The following is an 18031-nucleotide window of genomic DNA, read 5'->3' as shown; positions in this document are numbered from 1 at the left end:
GCTTTGAAATTTGGGCACTGTAGTTCAAAAGTATACAAGCTCTTGAAAAAGCTCCATGCCCATTGGTACAGAATCTGTTAACAGTAATTAATGGGCAAGTGGGAATAAAAGTGCTGACTGCAGCCCTGTCAACTGAAACGAATTCAATATTTTGGGTAGCATGTTTTTAAAATCAGACATACCTTTGGAGAGTATCCCATAACTACTTAATGGTATTCTAGAAAGTGTGTTATATTTTGCTGAGAGATTATGCATATATTTTGTACATCAAAAATGCAGAAAGTGAACTATATCATGAAGGACTTTGAAAGTGAACAAAGAGACACTAGCTGTTTGCATTAAGATTGATTTCATCTCCTTGTTGACAACATTTTTTCCAGAAATGTGTAAGGGATATGATGTCCAGTTTATTCTCCATCCACCAATTTCAGCATGTGTGTCACACTCAAGTGGTTATGAAGCACCATAGTACGTCATAAAACTGAGTCCCAATATGCCAAAATATTGGACACCGTCAGAGTTCGTGGCTGTACGCAGGATCATCAAATGGAGCATGTGCTGTGTCCTTACAACATTTTACAAACTACTGTTACCGAGTTAAGAAAAACAACTCCTAGATGACCTCAAAATGACAACCCATAGATCATATCAAAACCTCATGTACCGAACATGTTTTAAACATTACATTCCGAAGGGGGCATAGGGTGAGTGGTGGGCTGGTGGGTCCAATGGAAACACTGTTGACAGTTAAGAATGACTTTTAGTGACTTCCGTACATGAGATGCCCTCTCTGTTGTCCCTGTCCGGCATTGGCGTACGGGCAGCGACTTCCACCCTTGCTGAGGAGCCAGTGCCGTGCATTACTGACAGCAGGCCCATAGTAGACCAGCAGTCTTTAGAGGACAAGGCCGTTGATGTCAGGAGTGAACTACTTTCCTCAGCATCGTGGAGCCTGAATGGCCCATCACTCTGTTTGCATCACCGAGGTGGTGCACAAAGACGGCTGTGTACAGTTTATGACTCTCTGCCCTCTGGCAGGAATGAGATGGCATCTAGTGCAGTGGCACCATGTCCCACCAGGAACTCTGCACTGGTGGCAGCAGGTCGGATGACCAGTCGGTGGGGCTGTGGTGTGAAGTCCCGGTGAAGGGCTTAGTGCTACTGGCAGGTGCAGCCTCGTCTCAACCCCATGGTTGCTGCTGGTGGTGTCAAGTCATCTCACTGTCCAGCGTAGCTCTGGTGTCGTCATGGTGCTGCTGGTTCCCGGCAACAAGAAGTGATCCCCTGCCTTTAAATTCAGACTTATTAATATGCCTCTGGCGTACATCTGTTTCACTGAAACACAACACCTAGACACGTCACCCATAATAAGATACTTGCCCTAATGTGGTGGCATCACCCTGCTCGCCACTGTGCAATACAGTTTACTGCTTCACTTGGCAATTCTGGCTTCACAATCCCCTTGCATGTCTGTTATTGTGACCCATGTTGCCACACTGGCGGCTGCCAACTTGCAGCTGTTAACACAACACTCCACATTGGTTTCCACACTAATCTGCAATATTTTTGCTGATCACCCTGTGCTCTAAAGACTGCATAGCAGCACTACGCTGCCCCCCTCCACAGAGAAAATCCAATCCCTGAGGTCTTTTCCCAGCCCAGTTCCCTGCTATAATTACTTCTACCCTTAATCTGTGAAACAAGTAAATAATACTAAATTGGCTACTCTTAACTATTATGCAGTCACTGTATTAGTGTGCATCTGAAAAATCTATCTTTCATCCTTAGCTTGTACTGCTTAGTCTCTCACATCTCACAAGGGTCACTTGCCCTGCTCATGAACTCACATACTACGAAACAAATTTGACTACTTTGCCATGCTTATGCACAAACAACTTCTAACTCTCCATTCCACACCTACAAACTAAAATGGCTCTCTCTCTTAATAAAGTATCACTAATATATCAGCTTCAACAAAAAATTATCTGACTTCATTAAACACTTACACTTGGTGTCTAATCTTTCTACTGAGTGTTTCTTAACTCTTTGTTTTGGAACAACTTTCGGAACTTTGTCCTTGTGACAACAGTTCTCCTTGTTCTTCCCAAGATAACCTACTTCAAAAACAATCCTTATAAGAAAACCCCATACAGCACTACCATTCACAACACTTTGACAGTTAGTCCCACTTATTCCTCCCACTGTAGTGCTCCTTACTGACTATTTTTTCTTGAAATGCCCGGTTGTGTGGTACTTCTGCTCACCCAAAACAGCTTCTTGGTGTCTGGTGCCACTTTGTTATGCGAGTCACTTGTTAATGTATTTGTACACGGTTTAAGTGGTTTGTATTGTATATGAAACATACCTTGTGACAGCTCTACACTGGCAACAGCTTTATGTCACCGAAGGTTAACTTTGATATAGTGTTCAGTCAGAAAGATTACTTTAGGCTCGTGTTGCACACTTCTCTCACTTCATACTCATCGTGTACACTAGACCATAGCTGTGCTGTAAACAGTTTGCTGTGCACATCAGCTGCTTTTCCCACAAAGCTGTGACTAAGTGCTTACTCTCGCTGCACATTCTTAACCTCTGGTGTACACATTCCAACAGATGCAGCCTTGTCGACTTGATCATCCATTCTGCAAACTGTCTCCTTTTTCTTTTCCTCTGTTCACCCTGCGTCTGAGGAAATACATGTGCCTTTACAGTTTCTGCCACAACATCTGCAGCATAACTACCCTCAAATCCTTGTGTATTACCTGTAGTATGTAAAACATTGTTTGCAGTTACACTCTGCACAACGCAAGAATCATTGGTGCTGGCACAGGCTCTCTGGTCTCAACACAACCGCCTTCCTCACCCAATTGGGCAGTTACTACTGCATTTAAATCAGTCATGTTGCTATTCTGACACTTAATCACTTCGGTACAGCCCACAGTCATTCCTGCTACCTCAGACTCCACAGTTCCACTGGATATTGGACCTAGCACTTCTGCATTACTCACCTTAACTTCAACATCATTACACTGTTTCTCACATGAATTCAAATGAACTTGTATTATGACACCATCTACTACTAATTTAGTCTTCCCACTAAAAAAATGACCTAACCAATGGGGGCATTCTGTCTTACTCTTCACATAACTGACAGTTTTATCTATATTAAGGGTAGTCGGTTGACCTGCAGGAACTGCTAAATTATCCACAAGTTCACTCCTCTCCCTTTCAGCTTTTTCCTCCCCCTCCCCCTCCTCCTCCTCCTCCTCCCCCCCCCCCTCTCCTTTTCCTCACTTTTCTTTCTTTCTATTCTCTCCAAAAACCAAAATATTCCTCATGTCCCAAGGCCTGATTTCTATTATCCATTCCTTGTGCTCTTTCTTCAGCTTCTCCTTTTACTCTGGAATTTTGTGAAAAGTCATTTCCTTCATCTCACCATCAAGTGCTTCTAAATCATTATTGCACTCCACATTTCTGCCTGCAACTTATCTACTTTCCCTTGTAAGATCCTCAATGCCTCCTCCCTAGTAGCTCCTTGCAGTATCGACAGTGCTGCTACCTGTGGTACTGACCTCAACATGACTATCTCCTATCAATTACACAATTGTAAACAAGGAAAGAAAACCCACTTAAACGTATTGCTATCCTAACACTTCTCGATACCTGACACGCTTAAATACTGAGCCATATTTCTTGCTTCGCATGAAACAAAATCAAATTGTGAAAACACTTAACTGTAACACTATCATATTACTCCCTACCGTAACTTAGTCACTCTTACCTGAGTGGGTGCTCATACTTATTATTATACACTGAAACAATGACTGAACTTAGCCTCACCTCCCAAATCACTATTCGTGGTTAACAGCGTATATACAACTAGACAAAGAACCACATGTCTTGCTCATGACAGCCACACTACCCATGTCAACGATATGAAAACTAACATTTGTATTTATGCCTCTTCAAAAAATACCATCCATGTTCCCCTGTCACACACTGAACTTAAACATGATAACCTTGCAATCAAACAAAAACTGCACCCACCCCACAATGAAGATATTGTAGGCATTGTTGCTCCTTCTACTCTCACCAAACGGCTTGGTGTCAGGATCAAAGATCCCCAGCTGACATCACTCTGAAGGGTGCAGTGATGAGTGGTGGCCTGGTGGGCCTAATGAAAACACTTTTGACAGTAAAGAATAATTTTTATTGACTTCCATATGTGACATAGTGAGCCAACCACTCCTCTCTCTGCTGCCCATGGCCAGTGCTGATGTATGAGCGGCGGCTTCTGTCCTGGCTGCTGAGCTGACGACTGATAGTCATGAAGTAGTTGAAGTTAAGGAATTCTGCAAATTAGGCAGTAAAATAACAAATGGTGGATGGAGCAAGGAGTACATCAAAAGCAGACTAGCAATGGAAAAATGGGCATTCCTGGCCAAGAGAAGTCTACTAGCACCAAACATCGGTCTCAATTTGAGGAAGAAATTTTTGAGAATTTATGTCTGGAGTACAGCATTGTATGGTAGTGAAACATAGACTGTGGGAAAACAGGAATCGATGCATTTGAGATGATGCATTTGAGATGTGGTGCTACAGGTGAATGTTGAAAATTAAGTGGACTGATAAGGTAAGGAATGAGTAGGCTATGCACAGAATCGGAGAGGAAAGAAATATGTGGAAAACACTGATAACACGAAGGGACAGGGTGATATGAAATCTGTTAGAACATGAGGGAATGACTTCTATGGTACTAGAGGGAGCTGTAGAGGAAGACAGAGATTGGAATACATCCAACAAATAATTGAGGACACGAGGAATTCGTGGCAGGCCCCATCAGACCAATCGGAAGACTGATGACCCCCTCCCCCCCCCCCCCCCCTCCCCACACACACACACACACACACACACACACACACACACACACACACACACACACCAACACCGCCACCACCACCACCACCACCAAAAAAATGCTGAATTCAGCTTCATGGAGGAACTCCTTGATTTATTATCAATGCTTGATACAACTACACTCAGTGACATATTTCCTTGCTTAGGAGACATTATTGATAAATATGACATTTGTGGGGGAAATTTTCATTGATTGCAACAGATGGAGTGCTGCAATGGTTGGTCAAAAGCCTGGTGTCATTACTTTGATAAGGAACAAGGTGAAAAAAGTGAGTATCCATCGGGGAACCCCAGCAATACACTGCATTCTACTGTACATCGTATGTATTTCCTTGCAAAATGTGTCAAAGTAAGTGATGTCATCGACGTTGTTGTAAACAGTTGATCAGCTGAGATTGCACGGTTTGGGACGTCAGCAGGTGAAATCCTTCCAGGCAGAGATGGGGTGTGATTGTGTGATGTGCCATATTTTTGTGGGCTATGCTGGTTGTGCAAGGTGTTTTAAGGCTTGTGTAAAGACATAGCATTATTCATGGACATGAAAGGAATGCCAGTAAAAGAGTTAAATTACCTCTAGTGTATATTAAATCTTGTATTTCTAACTGAACTTGTCAAAGCACGTGAATGTCTTGAGGACAACTTCTCAGGGTAGTCATTAACTAGTTATTGATGTTTTTGACACTAGCTTTGGGTTTTTCTTTTTTACATATTACTACTTTGGATAAAAGAACTTCCAGAAACATCACTTTTTAAATATTGCACCAGTTATAAAAGAAAAAAATATTGAAAAGGAGACATTGAGTGAACATTTTGAGGAATTTATTACTGTTCGACGGGCTCTGATCATGTATACAAAACTTTAATAGATTTAAAGTCTTAAATCACTTTGAACTTGATTTTAGTGTTCTTGCAACTTGTTATGCAGTGACCGATGAAAGTTTGCTTTCCAAAATTAAGTTGGAGCTCATTGACTTTCAGTGTAGTTGTGTGCTAGGGAGAGGTTCAACACTGCGGAAAATACTGAAATGTTTTACAAGAACTTTCCTCGTGAACAGTTTCTGCAGCTGTTTTGAATAGCTGCTTGAGTCTGCAGTATTTTGGGACCACATATTTGTGTGAAAGTATTTTTTCAGCACTGAAATTAACAAAATTGGATCTTGGGAATAGTTTTACTGCTGTTCATGTGATTGGAGCAATGCATGTAATAACCAGTCATCTCACTGCAGACATAAAGATGCTAGTGAAAAAAACATTTAAAGACAAAAGTAGAGTGATGAAAATAGATGTTTCTTTCTTTTTCATAAGTAGTAGGCCAGCTCCAAACTTAACACTTCTCAGTAAGATTATATGATAGATGTTTGATTTAAAAAAACCATGTATTCTCTGCTTACACTTTCTCTATTGTATTTGCCAGCAGGAAATTAAGTCAATGAGAGCGGAATGTTATTCCCTTTTTGTTGATTTTTTTGTACCACTACAGCCCTCTTCTCCACCCTTCCTGACCCATTCTTTAGTGAACGGAATGACAGGATTTTGAATTTTTCATACAGTTTGTAGTTTCTGGCAACCTATGCAATTTATTACTTTGTGGGGCTGTAATGCTCATTATAGCATTAGACAATTGAAAAACTATTCTTTATCCCTTTGTTTGTCACTATTTCAAGCCTCTATCAAACTGCAGACAGTCAACCGCTTTTCTGTCATCTGCTGGTGCTACTTGAACATGTGACCTGTCCTTAGTTTTTTTTTTTTTTACAAAACTGGAGCAATACATTCACACTCAGAAGAAAGTGGAACTTGAACTACAAGCTGGTTACTCAGGCAGAAAATCAAAATTAAATCTCATTTACTGGCCGGCCGTGGTGGCCGAGCAGTTCTAGGCGCTTCAATCCGGAACCGCTTGACTGCTATGGTCGCAGGTTCGAATCCTGCCTCAGGCATGAATGTGTGTGATGTCCTTAGGTTAGTTAGGTTTAAGTAGTTCTAAGTTCCAGGGGACTGATGACCTCAGATGTTAAGTCCCATAGTGTTCAGAGCCATTCGAACCATTTTCTCGTTCACTGACAAACACTTGAAAACAAAATGGCTGTATTACAACTTAATAAATGACGTGCAAAACCTTATGTGACAAGATAATTCATAAAAGCATGCACGTTAGTGTAAATACAATTGCTTTTCTTCATAACAGAATTCTTATAAGCTAACTATTACTACTTTTTCATTCGATGAAATTTTTATGTAATGGAGGATTGATCTTTAAGGCTACACTTCTACAAATACTTTGCAGGTGTTTTATTGTTTCATAAGTATTCACTGTATTGTCAAAGTCTAATAATTACGACAATGGAAAAAATACTAAGATGATTACAAACTCGAACATCAGCTGTCAGTCATGTATTGTCTTCAGTCCTGTTCACGAGTAAGGGAATGCAAGCTGTGCATGCATCATGCCTGTATGGCAGTACATACGTCTACAGCACATGTGGGCAGCTCATACGTCCAGCCCTGATGTAAATGATATTGGGAGCTAGGCATGTATAGGGTAATGGCAGAAGTGGATTTCATGACTCACTCCAGAATGAGTCTGTTGTCACCAATCACTAATAATAATAATAATAATAATAATAATAATAATAATAATAATAAGTAGATCAAATCACAAGCGGATGTACAATACTAGTAAATACAGAATACACCAGAAGACATGACAATGTAGCAAAAATAATACATCAACGACTTGCCATACAACATAAACTAATAAAACAACACGTTCTCACATACAAGTATGCACCACAAAATGTACTGGAGAATGGTGAATACAAATTATACTGGAACAGAACCATTATAACAGATAAAACACCACCACATAACAAACCTGACATCATACTCATCAATAAAAAGAAGAAATTAACACAACGAATCGAAATATCCATACCCAATACAACAAATATACAGAATATAACAGGAGAAAAAATTGAAAAATACATCCAGCTGGCTGAGGAAGTCAAGGACATGTGGCATCAGGATAAAGTTGACATTATACCAATTATACTATCAACTACAGGAGTCATACCACACAATATCCACCAGTACATCAACGCAATACAGCTGCATCCAAACGTATATATACAACTACAGAAATCTGTAATTATTGATACATGTTCAATTACCCAGAAGTTCCTAAATGCAATGTAACATATACCGTACAGTTAAAAGGAAGTCATGCTTGATCAAGGTCTGCATCACTTTCCATTTTTAACCAGACATAATGTCTGAGAAAGTAAAGAAATAATAATAATAATAATAATAATAATAACAGTAACAACAACTGAAAGAAATGGCATCATAAGTGAACTACTGGCAACATCTTTTCAGGTAACTGATACCACAACATGTAATGATACACTTCAAAGAAGGGTGCTTATCCTTATTTCTAAGTCAGAAAGATTCCTCAAAATAACTAGATTTCTTTAGAAACATTGTGTGTATGGGATAAAAGCACACAGGCACCTGAAAGGAAGGGGGAATCTTTATGTGAAGATTGCAGAAGAAAATAGTGTGATACACTGCAGCTGTAGTGGTGGAATAGAATTCTGTGCATGGAGTTTTGTTTGAAATGTAGGAAACTAAGTGTGACAGATGTCTGATATAGATTTGATGCACTGCTATTTAATTTGCGTACCCGTGAGTGAACTTCAAGGCTGAACTGCAGTAAATTTCTTAACTAAAAATGTAAAACTTTTGTAACATTGTAGATAACACATCAGTGAAAAATTCTTGGTTAACATGAAAGTAGGGATGGGAAATGAGAACATGTCTCAAGAATGCTTCTGTGCTTTACAAATAAAGCACACCTTACAAGACTCTTGACAAGATCATCATACTTCTTATATCGTGGTTATTTGTAGACTGAAATTGGCAAGAGGTCTAGATATCTTGCCCAGTGATTCAGTAGGCTGAATGATGCATAGAGGTTTGATCTACTCTTTTCATTGAAAAATGTTATGCATGCAAGCTGGTATAAGATCTGCAGCATCGTATCATCCACCTCCCATACTCCCCCCTCCAATTACCAAATTGACAATTCCTTGGTGCATCAGGTCTGTCTTATAAATTGATCCCTTCCTTCTTCAGTAATGCTAATATTTGCCTTATTGAATTTTTGTGTGATATAAAATTCTGAGAATTATCCAGAACATTGTACTGGTGAATTATAATGCTGCTTGTCACTGTGCGTCGCCCCACCCCTCACCTTATTATGTGCACACCACCACAGTAACAGAGAAAATAATTGCACAGATACTTTGTCAGGAATTATTATATTTTGAAAAAGCTTTTCAGTCATCTCCAACTAAATTTGTCTCAGCAGTTCTGAGAAACAAGATAAAATATTCACCTTGTGTTAATATTTCAAAAAATATATGGACCTATGCTGCAGCATTAATTCGACTTTAGGACAGTGTAAAATTGAATTGAAAGAGAAGGTGGGCAAAGGATTCCATTCACCAAATTTATTTTCAACAGCCCTGGGGGAAGCTTTTGGATCCGTGAACTGGGAAAAGGTGAAGGAGTAAGTGTTAATGCAACATACCTGAACCCCCTTCATTTTCCTGATGACTTTTTAGTTTTAACAACTAAGGGAACAATTTAACCAAACAATTTTTAAATGGAGCCAGAAAATAAATTATAGTAACACTAAAATACTATTTGCTCAGCACATTAGGGGAAAATACAATTAACAGGGAAGTTTTTGTGACTAGGGTAGTTCAAGATGATGACTAGATGGAGAGGGAAAGACATAAACAGAAGATTGAAATGGGGTTCTTTTGGTAAACAAAGTTGAGTTTGCAGAATCAGTTTGCAGAATCAAGCTTTCAATGTGTGGAGAACAGTATATATCCGTAGTATTTACTTAGACGCAAAATGCGGAACCATTCACAAAACTGAGGTTTGATAAGTGAAACAGAGATGCATCTTGAGAAAAGAGAGACAAAAATGAAAAAAAAAAAAATCAGTAGACACACTGTAGTGGGAGGCGTAATTATGACTGTAATGGCAATGAATTGGAGGATACAACATGTAGCCATGCAAACAAATGGCAGATAAATGAAGTAAGTTCTATGCAGGATTGCAGAGACAAGAAAGGACTGAAAAGGTAGCCAGATGAAAGGTGCGCAGGTGTCATTGGAAAACATGTAGAAGCAGCAGGAATAGGTAAAGCTGAAGACCAAAATGACTGTAGAAATCAGGTGGTCTTCAGGCAGCAATGAAAACTGAATGGCAGCAGCAGCAGCAGCAGATGATGATGATGATGATGATGATGATGACAGTGATGATGCCACCTCACATATAGTATACCATTAGTTTAATAATGACAGAAGGTTTATTTGTATGAACTAATTTCTTTCTCTTTCTTCACTGTACTCTTCTCTTTAAAGATATACTTAATAATTTACTTGTTGAATGACTAAGTTATGTTATTGTAGTGATTTTTTGAGGCACATCAGTGAAACAAATTTCATTATATCACATTGCCCCAACAACACTTGCCATCTCAATGAATAGAAGTCTGAATTCTTTTAAAGTAAGAGTGTTTAAGACAGCCTGATTAAGAATCAATTACAATGTGAGTATCCAAAAGTCTCAACAGTCATAACAGTTAAGGTAGAAACCTTGTGTGGTATCTGTCAGAAAGAACATAATTATTCACTTCTTGTACTACACTGCTATCAATAAATGTTAGAGACAGTTGACATACATAGGAATGATAGGAAAAGAAAAAAATGCCAGTCAGTGAAAGCATAAATATATGTGGCTTGGAACACTCTTGTAAAATGGTCATGTCAGTATTTAAGTATACTTTCTTAAGTTTGTTAATTGCTTCAATTCATGACATTTGCTTCATGTAACTTATTTATAACTCTTATTTCAGAGCGTGAGTCACTTTCGAGTAAAGTACTAGCTGCTGAATCTCCATCTCAAGGCCGTGTTGTGCCAAACAATCAGAATTCAAGATACATTGTAAGTGGAAATACACGTCCAATTCCTCCAGATCAGTTGAAGTGCAACATACTGAAAGGTAAATACATACTCTGAAAATTATCTTAAAAAGAAAAGCTGCAAAAAGTAGCAGTAATCACAAAAGTGGTCAATCACACAAGGACTGTCAGAAACATGAACATTTGTACTTAAGCTTTATATATTTAAGTTGCTTCTGTTTTGCTACAAATAGAGTAATGAACAAAAGAAAAACATGGAAACTGACATACATGACAGTGGAAAGATAAAGTTGGGTCTCACATCAAGGGAAGCTTCAAGGTACAGTTTGAGAGAGAGGGAGAGACTTCTGAAGCAGGAATTATTAACTCTGAAGCAACACCATTGGCTGTTGACTTTTTTGATTTTGCTGTTATTCAATTATGTTTTTGACTGTTCATTATTTTTCTATCATTGTTGTAGCGTATAATGTAGAAAATGTAATGTTCCTCCACACAAAATATTGGAACTCTGTTATGTTATCAGCATGGCAGACACGGTTGAGAAGAAATAAAACAAGGTGTAATATAGTCTGTTGGCAAACTCATGAGTGAGTGAGTGAGTCCACACTCTGCCTACCCAGCTATGTCATAAGGCAACCACTTCTGAAATGCTTTAATGTCTTCCTGTAATCTGACCTGGTGGGGATCCCAAACACAGGAGCAGTACTCAAGAATGGGTCACACTTGTGTTCTATACAAGGTCTCCTTTACAGATGTAGCACACTTACCTAAAATTCTCATAATTAACTGAAATCAACCATTCACTTTCCCTACTAAAATTTGTACGTGCTCGTTCCATTTTGAGATGCTTTGTAGTGTTACACGTAGATATTTAATCTATATGACTGTGTCAAGCAGCACACTACTAATCAAAAGATGTAATTGTGGAAAAAGTGAAGGAATGATGATGAAAGATTGCTAAATCAAAATCATAGAAGAGGCTTTTGATGTCGGCTTATCAACTGGCTCATACCACGAAATCTTTCAGATGTTTTGTGACATTTTTTTCAAAACTTAATTTTAAACAAAACCAGCAGTGAATGCAAGCTGCTCAAGTCACTAAATGAAGTAAATAATGATACAGAACCACTGAAACAGGTCACAATAGATGATGAAACCGGAGTTGACAGATATGATGTTGAAAATAAGAATCAGTCGATCCAGTGGAAGCAATCTGGATCACAAAGATCGGAAACAGCTTGACAAGTGCAGTCAAGTGTGAAGGCAATGCTCACATTCTTCTATTTTAACAATATGGTGCATGATGAGTTCTTGCCATAAGGTGAAACAAACAAGAAGGGAACTGCTTAAAAGTTCAACGCCATTTATGAGAAGCGATCTGGGAAAAAGTCCAGATGTGGGACAGAATAATTCACGCTTTTGCACCACAATAATACACCAGCTCACACTTTGTTGTGTATTCATGAATTTCTGGCCAAAAACAATACTATAATGATGCCCTAGCCTCTACATTTGTTCCATGTGACTTTTTATGTCCCAAAAAGTAAAGAAAATCACAAAAGGCAGTCTTTCATAGGTATAGATGAGATATTTCCTTACTTGTATCAAGTATTTGCATCACCAGTCAGTTGCAGAAATTTTTTTTTACAGACCTCTTCCATAAGAATCCCATTTCACACAGCGTCTTATGCGAAACATTTTTCTGCCCAGGAGAAAGGATTGTTTCATTTTTCAGTATTAAGTAATTTGCATAATACTTGCACTAATTTTTGGTTTATGTAAAAGTTCTCCATCATTCGTCAAATTACTGATTTTGTGAAGCTGTCAGTAGTGATAGGTTTCCTCCCAAAATTCGTAGCACTCTTTCTTGGTGATTTTTGCAAACCATATGGCTTATTTTTACATTCCTTTCTGGTCCATCATGTTGTGGTAATACTGATTTTTGTATAAAAGAATTGCACAATAACAGGATGTACATGACCCGGTTCAACCAAAAGATCTGGGAAAATCCCGAGAATTTTTTTCATCCGGGAGAAAACTGGGAAAAACCTGGGAATTTTTCATTGTTTTAGTTTTCAATTAAATTCTTGCAATTTTGACTGGTAGGAACTAATAGTGTAACAAAGGGTATTACTGTATCTCACTACTGCAGAATAATACTGCAGCAATAAAACATGAACGAGGGGGGGGGGGGGGGGGCGGAGTTGAAAATGCAAATGCGTCATATACAACAACAAAACACGGTGCTCATACTAGCATCATCTCCCAACAGCAAAATGTGTCAAAGGCTATAGGAAGACTTGGTGGAATAACAAATTGTAAACGCAAAGAAAACAGGTACGGAGACTGTTTAATATTGCGAGACGTAAAGGACAATGGGCTAAATATCGTGAGGCCCTTGTCAGTTACAATCTTGCAACAAGACAAGCAAAGGAGGCATTCTGGAAGGCATTCTGTGAGGAAGTGGAAGGCACGGCTGCACAAGCCAGACTTCACAAGATTCTCACTAGAGTACCAACTAATCCAGGAGGTACTTTGAGGAATGAGGATGGGGAATATACAAAGACAGCAATGAGAGGCTGGAATTGCTCCTCAAAACTCATTGAGGAACTTAATTCCAGACAATGCTTCTGCCAAGGATACGCAGGTGACCTTGTCATAGTAATACTTGGCAAATTCACTGACACAGTCAGGAATATGGCACAAGGAGGGTTGGAAAGTGTGCAAAAATGGTGCATTAAACAGGATCTGAGAGTTAATCCTAAGAAGACTGTTGTGGTGCCATTTACGAAGAGACATATTCAGCATGCACGTTGGAATCCAAAGCTCTTCGATGAAACTCTACCTGTGAAGGGGACAGTGAAATATCTAGGGGTAACCTTGGACGAGAAGTTAACTTGGACCCCTCATATTAAGAGTATCTGCTCCAAGGCAAGAAGCACTTTAGTGAATACGAAGAGGGCTTGTGGCAAAAACTGAGGCCTAAGCCCCAGGGGTATGCACTGCATATACACCACAGTGGTTAGACCTAGGATTTCTTATGGGTTCATAGTGTGGTGGAAGAAGGTAGAACAGCGGGTTGCTGCTAAAGAGCTTGCTAAGGTGCAGAGATTGGCCTGCTTAGCCATAACGGGCGGAATTAGCAGCACACCAACCGCTGGAATGGAAGCCATACTGGATATGCCTCCACTTCACCTTTGAGTTAAGATGAAGGCAGCAGCTGGGGCATACAGACTTAAAACTGGCCAAAACTGGGTCTCATACAGATATCCAGAATCACACACTCACATAGTGAGTGAGGTAAATATAGGTATGGCTGGGGAAATGCCCGCTGACTATATAGTAACTCCCAACTGCTTCGACAAGCCTTACAACATAATAATTGGAAGTAGGGAGCAGTGGGAGAAAACAGTTCGACACCGTACAGGGGACATCGTTTGGCTCACCGATGGGTCGAAAACAGATCAAGACATTGGGGCTGGGTTGTACGGGGTTCAGCCAAGACTGGAGAGCAGCATCTCTCTAGGGAAACTGACCTCTGTTTTCCAAGCTGAAATTACTGCAGTCAGGGCATGTGTGAAGGAGAATATGAGTAGGTGCTACAATGACCGTAGCATCTACATTTATTCAGACAGCCAGGCAGCCCTGAAATCATTGGCAGCTCCTCCAACAAGATCTAAGATTGTTGCAGATTACCACAGGGCTCTGGTGGAGCTAGGGGGGAAGCAATAGGGTGTACCTGGTGTGGGACCCTGGCCACTCAGGGATCTGTGGCAATGAACAAGCCGATAGATTGGCTAGGATGGGGGCAACAACTCCATTTATTGGACCAGAACCTGTCTTGATAATCCCCAAGGCTATGATCAAATTAGAACTACGGAACTGGCTTAGGAAACAGCACGTAGGATATTGGACCAAGGTCCATAAACAAAAACATTGTAAGGTAATAATGCTTAAGCCACGTTTTAAAAGAAGCTCTGTAATCCTAGGATTGAACAGGAAAGAGATCAAACTCATGACTGGACTGATGACTGGCCATGGGAACTTCAAAAAACACCTACACACAATAGGTATAATGGAAGAGGACCCTAAATGTAGGATCTGTGATGAAAGTGAAGAAACTGCATCACACCTAATCTTTGAATGCAAGGCATTGGAGAGTAAAAGATACAGACAACTAGACCTGAAGAAATTGTGTCTAACAAAAAACTGGTAGAGGGACTCCTTGCACTATTTAAGGGCACTGGTTGGCTTTACTAGATATTCAGGGAGCGATACCGCATAATAAACCTAGTTTCAGTGCGGGCAGTGGCGGGTCAGACCTAAGCTGTTTTAGCTCTCCTGTTAAAATCAATCAATGCAACGCTTCATAAAAGGAAATTGCCGCCGCTGAGTGTGACTTCACACCTGTTTACAATATATTCGTTTGAGCAGTTGCGAGTGAACTCCTGCCCATTTGCAGTTGGGTCGCGTATGAGTAGTACCTTCTACCGCTTCTGGCCACTTTCTAGTATTGCCCCAATTTGGAAATATCATAGATCCGGGGCTGATGCACAGAGTAGTCTGAATTGTAGGGGTAGCTGGGTAGTCTCCACGTGACCCGTGTTTACGTTTAGTGATTTTTGTGTTTCCTCTTCGTTTGGGTCTCTCATGTCAAATGAAAACAAAATGGATTTCTGTGGCCAGGAGCCATCAAGTGAATTAAAATACATTCACATAACTACGGAAGCCTAAAATATGTTATTAGTTTCAGATTATATTTTATTTCCACCTCTCTGGGAGTCAAGCATTGATCTCTTTGCAGAACAATGAAGTTATTTTTGTTGGTTTGCTAAAGAAATTTGGCTTTTATTAATCTTTTCTGCTGAGGCAGTCAATTTATTTGAAACAAAATGTTTTGATTCCACACTATTGGCCAGTTTCAACTGTTCGCTGCATTTCAAGTACACGTTTCTATCATCTAGCATGTAGGGCATTATGCCATAATAAAGAACCAAACATGAAGTAATACAGTACTGATACCATAAGAAAATATACATCAGAATCTGGACATACGAATTATGCATTTTAGTATGGTTCTTGAAATTCCCATGCTCTTGGAGTCTTGTTTCTTTTATGACTTTTGTTCAGTGGAATTCGAATTTATACTTTCTTAATGTGAAAAATGTAGTGTACATGTTGCTGCACATCACAGATATTTCCAAAACATGTTTTTTCTCAAGTTTCATTTTCTGAAGTGCCTGGAAATTCTGCCCCATTCGTAAAACCATAACCATTCAAAGGATTGATAGTTTTACAGTTCTGAGGAAAAGTATACTGTCACTTAACACGGAAGAAGTGTATTTTCACCCAGGAGAAAGGATATTTTTATCTGGGAGAAATCCAATTTTTTTTCCTCCTTCTTCTTCATGTGTACATTTTGAATAATCCATTTTTTGTTTTGGCCTCTCTAGTGATGTCCTGTGGTACCATGGGTTGGGGACTTTCTTGTGTAACAGGACTGCTAGCATGTACCTGCAAACAAAAAAAAAATTAATTACCTAACTTTATTTTTTCAATTTGATAATTTTAAACTTTATGATTGTCCTTTGTAAGTTGCTGTTTTTATATGTGTGGTGATAAAGAGACGTTTTGGCTTTTCTTCATGAGCCTCATTTGCTTGGCTGAAGTTATTGCTCTCCTGCCTCCCACATACTGAAGGGTGGAGGCAGATGATAACATTCTCTTGTTTTTCTACATAGAGAACAAGGGCCTAAAGAAACACTAGTGTGTTGATGCAGTGGGCACTTTGCAGTGAGTGAAGACCTGTTGTAGACATGATGAGTGTAAATAATTTTGTACTGCAATGTTTTTTGCATATACCAGTACTTGCATAACACAGTTATTGAGTTCTAAGCTGATAAGTTGAGATGATGAGGGGGGAAACAGAGGAAGAAGAGTGACAAACTAAAATTAATTTAAATATTGATTAACTGTTGTATTACATTTGTACATGTGGCCCACTCTGTTAAAAACATTAAGTTAGTCTACCATTACATAGCACTAGACACTAATATGAATCTATTTTTATTTTTGTCACATTAGTTGTTCATGCTTCCATCTAAATCATAACTTGTGCATGTAATATGTGTTTTTTGAAACACTTTTTCAGTTGTTATCTTTGTTAAGCAGATATGATTAAATGACCTTTGAGGCATTTATTTGTTTACTGAGATTTTGTTTCCTCTGTTTTCAGCCAAAATTGAAGTAGAGTTGAAAAACAACAAAGATGATTTGGCAGAAAAGAACTTCATCCTCGGGTAGGTATAACATTTTATATAGGACTTCATAAAATATACCAAGTATTAAATCAGTACAGTATATTAAACCAAAGTTGAAAAATCCAGAACTAACAAAGCCGAGGAAGATAACTTTTGCTGGCGAGGTCAGTGTGGGTGCCTTTACAAAGATGGGTAAATAGCTCAATTTATTGCAAATAATGAAAATATAAAACACACACACACTAATGAGGAGGGGGGCTGTTATCTCCTGGCATTGTAGCCCAACTGGTATGAGTTGCAGTCTTGACTGTGCAGGATGGCAGGGAAATGGAAGGGGTGGGAGATGGGAAGAGGGATGACTAGAATGAGGGGACCCTAGGAAAGATCAATCTGTTGTGAAACATGTTGATGCATTCGTGGAAGTGGCAGTCACCTATTCAGGTAAGTGAGGGCCTACTAGGTGAAGAGTTTATGAAAAAATGAAGGGTTAAGGTGGGCATTCAGAGTAGTAGAAGGAAATTAGGAATAATTACATTGAATGAGTTAGGATGGAGTAGAAAAGTAAAGGGGAGGATATATTGCAGGTAGAATTCCCACACATATGCATTGCAAAAGTTGTTATTTGGGGGGGGGGGGGGGGTTGCTACCACTCAGATGGCATGGGCTGGGTGAAGCAGTCATTGAAATGACATTGCACAGCTTAATCTGCAACTGAATGATCAAGACACTCATTGGCCACAGTTTGCTAGGGGAATAGTTGGTTCGTTGTTATATTTAATTTCATGCATTTGAAAACGGTTTTTGATGTGGCTGTTGCCTCTTATGGCCCAGCATTTGATGCCTTTGGGGGTTATG

The 18031-nt window shown here is 39.4% G+C and overlaps 1 protein-coding gene across 2 annotated transcripts in view; it reads left to right on the top strand.

Moving 5' to 3' along the window:
- Positions 1–18031, top strand: part of LOC124555219 (band 4.1-like protein 5) — a 144189-nt gene that overhangs the window by 98033 nt on the left and 28125 nt on the right. For both annotated transcript variants that reach the window (XM_047129073.1, XM_047129072.1), the window contains exons 13-14: positions 10850–10996; positions 17152–17215. In XM_047129073.1, coding sequence (XP_046985029.1) covers positions 10850–10996; positions 17152–17215 — 211 coding nt within the window. The remainder of the gene's footprint in view (positions 1–10849; positions 10997–17151; positions 17216–18031) is intronic.

Source organism: Schistocerca americana, chromosome X, assembly GCF_021461395.2.
Source record: "Schistocerca americana isolate TAMUIC-IGC-003095 chromosome X, iqSchAmer2.1, whole genome shotgun sequence".
Lineage (NCBI taxonomy): Eukaryota > Metazoa > Arthropoda > Insecta > Orthoptera > Acrididae > Schistocerca > Schistocerca americana.
The sequence above is the reverse complement of the archived record's forward strand: the minus strand, read 5'-3'. Positions and strand labels throughout refer to the sequence as shown.